Source organism: Protopterus annectens, chromosome 1.part0 (assembly GCF_019279795.1).
Source record: "Protopterus annectens isolate FY-2018-M chromosome 1.part0, PAN1.0, whole genome shotgun sequence".
NCBI lineage: Eukaryota > Metazoa > Chordata > Ceratodontiformes > Protopteridae > Protopterus > Protopterus annectens.
Window position 1 is genome coordinate 893438429 of NC_056725.1, and position 7119 is coordinate 893445547.

At 41.9% G+C, this 7119-nt stretch overlaps 1 protein-coding gene across 1 annotated transcript; it reads left to right on the plus strand.

Moving 5' to 3' along the window:
* Window positions 1-4653: 4653 nt before the first annotated feature.
* LOC122798456 (zinc finger BED domain-containing protein 5-like) lies at window positions 4654-6321 on the plus strand. Its single transcript, XM_044067428.1, has one exon. It carries the CDS (start codon window positions 4654-4656, stop codon window positions 6319-6321), a length of 1668 nt encoding a protein of 555 aa, XP_043923363.1.
* Window positions 6322-7119: the final 798 nt, after the last annotated feature.

The window sequence follows — 7119 nt, forward strand, 5'->3', positions numbered from 1 at the left end:
GCCAGTTCTGAGGGGAAGACGAGGAGGGGCAGAGGGGAAAAGCATAGATTGAGAGGCTTTTCCAGGTAAAGGACAGGGCATCCACTTTCCAAGCTTGGCTGTGGGGAGTTCTGCTGCAATATTTGCTCAATTGATAGTTCCGAGGGGAAGCAAAGTGGTCCACCTCTGGTGCCCCCCACCTGTTCCTCAAAAGCTTGAATATTTTGAGTTCTAGTTTCCACTCGTGTGGGTCCATGAGATTTTTGCTTAAGTCGTCTGCCAGTGAATTTAGTTTGCCTGGCAGGAATAGAGCTTGCAGGTGCACTTGGTTGCTCAAGGCTGTGTTCCACAGAGCCATGGCTAATCTGCAGAGTGGGTAGGAATGGGTTCCCTCCTGCTTGTTTATGTGCCACATAACTGTGGTGTTTTCTGTCTGTACCAATAGTTGTCCTGGAAGAATAAGGCCTTTGAAGGCTGTCAGAGCATTCTGTGCAGCTAACATTTCTTTCTGATTGATATGCAGGTGCATTTGCTTTGGGCTCCATTTGCCTTGAATGCATTGTCCTGCCATGTGAGCTCCCCATAAATAGTCTGATGTGTCTGTTGTTAGGGTTTGGGCGGCAGGGGTTTGAGTGAAAGGGAGCCCCTTGTTGTGGTAGCAGGCCTCTGCCCTCCAAATGAACTCTGTCCTTAGGCAAGGAATGATAGGAATTATTGTTTCCAGGTCCTGAGAATGTTGACACCAGAGACTTTTTAAGTACCATTGAAGTTTCCTCATATGCAGTCTTGCATATGGAATCAGTAGAATACAAGAGGCCATGAACCCTAGGGCTTGCAGTATTTTTCTTGCAGATAAGCTGGGTTTTGATGTCCAGTAGATTGAAGTAGTTTGTCAAATAAATTTGCTTTTCTGGAGTGAGAAATGCCATCTGGGAAGTTGTTCAAGCTTGCTCCCAGGAATAGTCTGTTGGCTGGGTACCAGATGTGATTTATTTTAGTTGATGGTGTACCCCAATGAAGTTAGAAGTCTCTTTACAAATGTCAGGTACTGTAATAGCAATTCCTGACTGTGTGCCTGAATCAGGCAATCGTCCAAGTATGGGTAAATTTGAATTCTTCTCTGCCTGCAGTATGCAATGGCTGGAGCTAGGCATTTTGTGAATACCCTGGGCGCAGTAGAAAAGCCAAAGGGAAATGCAGAGAACTGATGGTGCATAGAGCCTGCTCAGAAACGTAGGTATTTCCTGCAAGATTCCCTTATGGGAATGTGCAGATAAGCTTCTTTTATCTCTAGGTATGCTAGCCAGCAGTCCTTGGCTAGCATAGGGAGCAGCTGTTGGAGAGGAACCATTTTGAATTTTGAAACCACCACAGAGGTGTTGAGAACAGACAGATCCAGGATAGGACGCCAAGAGTTTTCTTCTGGGTACCAGAAACAGTCTGGAATAAAAGCCTTGTCCCCTTTGTTCTGCTGGGCCAGGTTGAATAGCCCTGATACAGGGAAGAGAAAGTACTTGCTTTGGGCCTCTTCCCACTGGTTTGGGGGGAGGTCTGGCCATCCATTTGGGGTTGGGAGTGAGTGGAAGTGGAATCTGTATCCCTGGGAAACGGTATTTAAGACCCATCTATCCTGGGTAATGTACTCCCAGTTTTTGGCATGCAGGGCAAGTTTCCCTCCTAAAGGTGCAAGTACTTAGGCAAGGATTGGAAGAGTTAAGGATGACTCATTGTGAGATTTTACCATAGGTTGTCAGCTTACTACTCCCTGTTTTGGATGTATGTGCACTCCATTGCTTAGATCCGTGCATACCCTGAGACTGTATTCTTGGTGGTCTGCTGCCCCTGAGTTTGGACTGAGGAAGTCTGGGAGGGACTGGAAAAGACCAGTTTTTTGAAGGCCAATGCTTACTGAATCTAGGTGGCTGAACTTGTAAGAAATCTTTAACAGTTTGCATAGATTTAGCTTTTTCCTCCATCCTTTTGAGGACTTATGCTTTGTTGCCAAACAGGTGTTCTTGGTTTAATGGTGCGTGTAGTAATTTTGCTTTGACATGGTCTGGCAAGATTTGTTCCTTAAGCCATGCATGCCTTCTAAGAACAAGACCCAGTGACAGCAGCCCTGCAAGATGCTTCTAAGGCATCAAAACCACATAGCAAAGTATGTTTACCAACTTGGTTAGCAGAATGCATTAACTCTTGTAAATCTTTATGTTCTACACAAGCAGGAATCAATATCATTTTCTGTTTAATTAGTTTCATAGGTTCATACTAGGCTATCTGCCCAAGGGCATTTATAAGCCTAGCCAGAGTATGTTTGGCTTTCGCCACCCATTTTAAACTAATTTTGCTATGCCCTTTTTCGAGGTTAGTATACTGTGCCTCTGTCTAACAGTGACACAGAGGTGATACCCGGGGTAAACCTACGATCTCCCATCCACTCATCAAGATTCCTCTTGAAGAGAGTCAATGAGGGACTCTGCCTAACCTGGACTGGGATTTTATTCCAGAGTGAAGGGAGCCTCTGGGTTATGAATCTGTCCCTCCAGCATGTCCTATTTATTTCAGTGCTGAGGTTCAAGTCTCTCGAGCGTGTAGCTCGATGGGATTTGGATTTTTTGAGATGCAGCATGTCCCTTAATTCCGGGTTGGACATGGCTTTATACGTCAGGCACAGGTCGCCTCTGAGCAGGCGGTATGCTACTGAGTAGAGCTGGACTTTCTTTAACCGGGCAGCATATGGCATCTGTTTGAGCCCTTTGATCCTCTTGGTGAGGTACTTTTGGGGTCTTTCCAGTTGCTGCAGGTGTTTGGTAAGGTACATCCCAAAAGGGGCATTGTACTCGATTATGGGCCTGATGGATGAGTAAAGAGGCACAATGACCTCCCCTAATCTAGATGTGAATCCCTTCTTGATTAGGGGGGCTATATAAAATGTTTTTCTAACCACTTTGGCCATGTGGTTGTCAAATGAGAGATTGCTATCAACTTGGGTCCCCAGGTCCCTAATTACTTCTTCTGTACTTAATGAATTACCACCTATGTGGTAATTTGTGGGCACTTTGTTTTTGCCAGGGATGACTATACACTTTTTGGCTTAGCTTGAGGCCATGGCTCTGGCACGGTTGTCTGTTTCTATGAGGCCCTTTTTGGAGGATGCTTGTGTCGGCTGGAGAGTCGATTATGGCTTCCAGTTTGCAGTCATCTGCTTAACTTGGTCAGCCACAGTCCTTCTGTGTTGGCCTGTACCTCCGAGAAATATATACCGAACAAGAGAGGTCCCAGGACTGAGCCTTGTGGGACGCCACTTGTAACTGGTTTGGAGTCTGACATGGCTCCAGCAATTCTAACCATGTGGGTTCTGTCCTTGAGCCAGTTTGCAACCCATCTAGTGACATAGGGTTTATATTTAAGCTGGTGAGCTTATCTATAATGCCCGAGTGGGGTATTGTATCAAAGGCTTTTGCGAGGTCCAGGTAGGCTGTGTGGACCACGATCCCTTCGTCAATGGCCTTGGTGACTGTTTCAAAGAAGTCGACCAGGTTTAAGAGGCAGGATATGCCCCTAACAAAGCCGAACTGGGTAGGATCCAGTGTCTGTAGGTCCCCAATATCTTTATTTATGAGGTCCATGATGATCCTTTCCATAGCTTTGCAGACCAAGCTAGTCAGGCTTATGGGGCGATAGTTTCCAGAGACCATTGAGGCACCACCTTTGTGGAGAGGGACCACTGTTGCTGTACGCCATTCTTTGGGTACATATCCTGTAGTAAGGCTGAGATTGAACAGTAGTTTTATGTTTGGGTTTAGCTCTTCTTGGAGTTTATGTAGGACGCAGCCCGGGACACCGTCTGGTTCCATTGATGCTGTGTTTTTTGCTTTGGAGAGGGCGGCTCTTACCTGAGCATCTGAGATGTCAGGGGGGCAGCACTCTGCTGGGATAGATATTTGCCCTTTTGGTGGGGAAGGGGGTGAGAAGTTTGTGCTGAACCTGTCAGCTAGGATGTTGGCAATGTCTGTGGGTTCGGTGTATTTTTTGTCATTTTGGACTAATTCTGAGCATATCTGGGAATTCCCACCCAGGTTCCTAACATAACTAAAGAAAGCCTTGTGATTATCCTTAGCGTCCTGTGCAATTTTTCTTTCGAAGCTGGCCTTAGACCATTTTATGAGTGCCCTTAGTTTTTTGCTAATACTGATCAGAGATGCTTTCCCTTTTGGGATTTTGCTCTATCATGCAGTAGCTTCCTCCTTCTATTGTATAGTTTGTTTATGGCTGGGGTCCACCAGACAGGATGTCTGCCTTTGGAGGTTTGGGTCTTGGTTTTATTTGGGACTGCATGATCCATGCATTCCTGAAGGTGTTCATAGAATGCATTTATAAAGGATTCTGTGGTCTGGGCCGTATTTTCCTGGCTGTGGGGCGCGGGCAGAATTACACACATTTTGCTTTCATGTAGTACTACTTACATTTTTGACATGAAAAGTTGAGAAACTTAGTTTTTTCTTATCTTAACAGTTACAGTTCTTTTTATCATTATTTAAATTTAATATTAAAATTAATTTCGTAATTGTCTTATTACTAGATATTGTGATGGATAAGTGGCTGAAATCTGGCACAACAAAAGAGATGACGCATGATATGAGTATAGAATGTGATTAGAGTACTTCTCAAGACATGTCCAACATTTTGGTGCAAAACACTAACCAGGCACAGTCCTTAGTTTCTCAAAGAGGGAAAAAGAGAAAGTACTGTGATGGATACATGAAATATGGATTTTCGTATGTGGGAAATGAAGACTGTCCTAAGCCCCAATGCATGGTGTGTGGGGAAGTGCTGTCAAATGGTAGCATGAAACCTTCCCTACTTTTACGACATTTAGAAACGAAGCATGCTAACTATAAAAACAAGGAATACAGTTTTTTCAAACGGTTAGTGGAAAATAACAAAAGATTGAATCTGACATCATACATCCTGTCAGGTAACAAAGATTATGAAAACGCAGTTGAAGCTAGTTACCATATCGGAAAATGTGGTAAAAGTCGTACCATAGCCGAGAATCTAATATCTCCCTGTATAACAGAGGCCATTCGATGTATGCTTGGAGAAGAACATGTGCGGAAAATGACCACCATCCCTCTTTCGAACAATACAATATCTCGAAGAATTGAAGACATGTCTGATGATGTTGAGATGACAGTAATAGGTAGAATTAAAAGCAGTAAAATTTTCGCTATTCAAGTTTATGAAAGCACAGATGTTGCCAATTGTGCTATTTTGCTTGCTATTGCAAGGTATTTGAAAGATAATGAAGTTGAAGAAAACCTTTTGCTTTGTCATCCTCTGTCACAACGCACAAGAGGTGAGGGTATATTAAATGTTGTTGATTATTTCAAAGAAGAGGAGATTAATTGGTCTAATTGTTGTGGATTATGTACCGATGGTGCCAAGTCTATGTTAGGGATTTACTCTGGTCTTTGTGGTCTTGTCATGAAGGTAGCTCCCAATATAAGTTGGAGCCACTGTTGCATCCACAGACAAAGTTTAGCATGCAAGAACTTCCCTGGTGAATTAAAACTTGTTTTGGATGAAGCTGTGAAAGTGGTGAATTTTATAAAGTCGAAGTCCACAAACTCGAGAATTTTCAAAGCTCTGTGTGAAGAGATGATGAGTCCTCATTCTACTGTGCTCCTTCATACAGAAGTAAGGTGGCTTTCTCGTGGTAAAGTACTTACCCAGCTGTTTGAACTTAGACATGAAGTCCAGGTGTTTTTTGAAGACCATCCTTTCTTCCTTGCTTCCAAGTTACAGGACTGTAATTGGCTTCAGGCACTTGCATATTTATCAGATATTTTCCAGATTGTTAACAAATTAAATTTGGCACTTCAGAATAGCTCAGTAACGATCTTCAATGTCTCAGACAAAATTGAATCTATGATTAAAAAAATAGATTTTTGGAGGTCATGTCTTGAAAATGGCCAACCTGAGTTATTTAAAACTTTGCATAATTTCTTATCTGAAAACAAGCTTAATCTATCCTGGGAAATAAGGAAGAAAATAAATGAACACTTGAATGGGCTAAAATTGGACTTCCAGAAGTACTTCCCCGAACTTGAAGAAGAAATCTATTGGATTTCAAATCCTTTTGAAGAACAGTATGTCCAGGCAGCTAAATTATCAGTCAAGGAGAAAGAGAAGTTGATTGAACTTTCAACTGACAGTACTTTAAATGTGAATTCAAAGGACACTTTCTTATTAACTTTTGGGCAAACATCAGCAGAGAATACGAACGGCTTTCTGACGACGCCCTTTTGTTTCTTTTGCCATTTACAAGTACTGAACTAGCAGAGAGAGCTTTCTCTTCTTATGTCTTAATTAAAAACAAATATCGTAATAAGCTGAATGCAGTTCCAGATTTAAGATTACACCTTTCATCAGTTGAACACAATTTCAAAAAACTGTGTGCCTCAAAACAAGCACAAGGCTCACACTAAATACGTGCAAGATAAAGTTGCTTAATTGTTTAGTTTGAAATTTTATTAAGTTTGAAATGTTTAATTGTATAATAACTTTATAACTTATTTATATGTATCGCTGATACATATATATACAGTATGAGGGGTACAATTTCAGGGAAATGGATTGCCAAGGGGTACCCAAGTCAAAAAAGGTTGGGAACCACTGTTTTAATCTATTACCGAGAGACAGTTTAAGGGATTTTTGACAGAAAGTATGAGTGAATGTGGTCAGTGTAATCGGTGTAAGTTTATTTTAGAAGGAACAGAAGTGATGTTACCAAGATGGGATGTTATAAAACTAGGATTTAAAGTTAACTGTCAGAGCATAGTATTAGTATATCTTGCCAAATGTCAAGAATGTGAGTGTTTTTATATTGGCAAGACTAACAACAAATTTAGAATAAGAATTTATCAGCACCAACATGATATAGTAAAATGTGATGACAGGAATGCCCTAGCAAAACACACAGAGTAATCCAACTCATAGTTTTAAATACACAGTCATTGATATGGTCAATCTTGTTCAGAGGGGTGGGCCACTGGACTTGTATTTAGAGTATAATGAATTAAAGTGCCAACTGAAATCTAATGCTGCTGAACCCCTGAGACTCAATGCGACTATTGT